Source organism: Myotis davidii, unplaced genomic scaffold (genome assembly GCF_000327345.1).
Source record: "Myotis davidii unplaced genomic scaffold, ASM32734v1 scaffold7792, whole genome shotgun sequence".
Taxonomy (NCBI): domain Eukaryota; kingdom Metazoa; phylum Chordata; class Mammalia; order Chiroptera; family Vespertilionidae; genus Myotis; species Myotis davidii.
In genome coordinates, this window is record NW_006283316.1 from 3235 (window position 1) to 3650 (window position 416).

Consider the following 416-nt stretch of genomic DNA (forward strand, 5'->3'; position numbering starts at 1 on the left):
CATTTGCATCAACTGCTACAACACCAAGGGCCACACCCATGAGATGGTGAAGGTGGGGCTGGGCCCGGATGAAGAGGCCGAGGGTGGCGATGAGGGCGGCAACCAGGGGGAGCGGCGGTTCAGGAGGGTCCGGGTGGCTGGGCGCCGGAGCATCCTGCGCTGCATCCAGTCCCTGAGGCACGCCCGCCAGTGCGGCGACGCCAACTGCCCTCGGAATGACTGTCAGAAGCTGAAGCGTGTTGTTCTGCACACCAGGCGCTGCCAGCGCAAGGCCATTGGGGGCTGCCCAGTGTGCAGGCAGCTACTCGCCCTTTGCTGCTACCATGCCAAAGAATGCCAAGAAAATCCATGCCCCGTTCCCTTGTGCCTCAACATCAAACAGAAGATCCGCGAGCAGCGGCTCCGGCTCCGTGCGC

At 63.7% G+C, this 416-nt stretch overlaps 1 protein-coding gene across 1 annotated transcript in view; it reads left to right on the forward strand.

Annotated features, from left to right (window-relative positions):
* The first annotated feature begins 8 nt into the window (after positions 1 to 8).
* Positions 9 to 416, forward strand: part of LOC107182935 (CREB-binding protein-like) — a 4850-nt gene continuing 4442 nt past the window's right edge. The window contains exon 1 of the mRNA XM_015563355.1: positions 9 to 385. Within this exon, the coding sequence (XP_015418841.1) occupies positions 44 to 385 (342 nt within the window). The 5' untranslated portion in view covers positions 9 to 43. The remainder of the gene's footprint in view (positions 386 to 416) is intronic.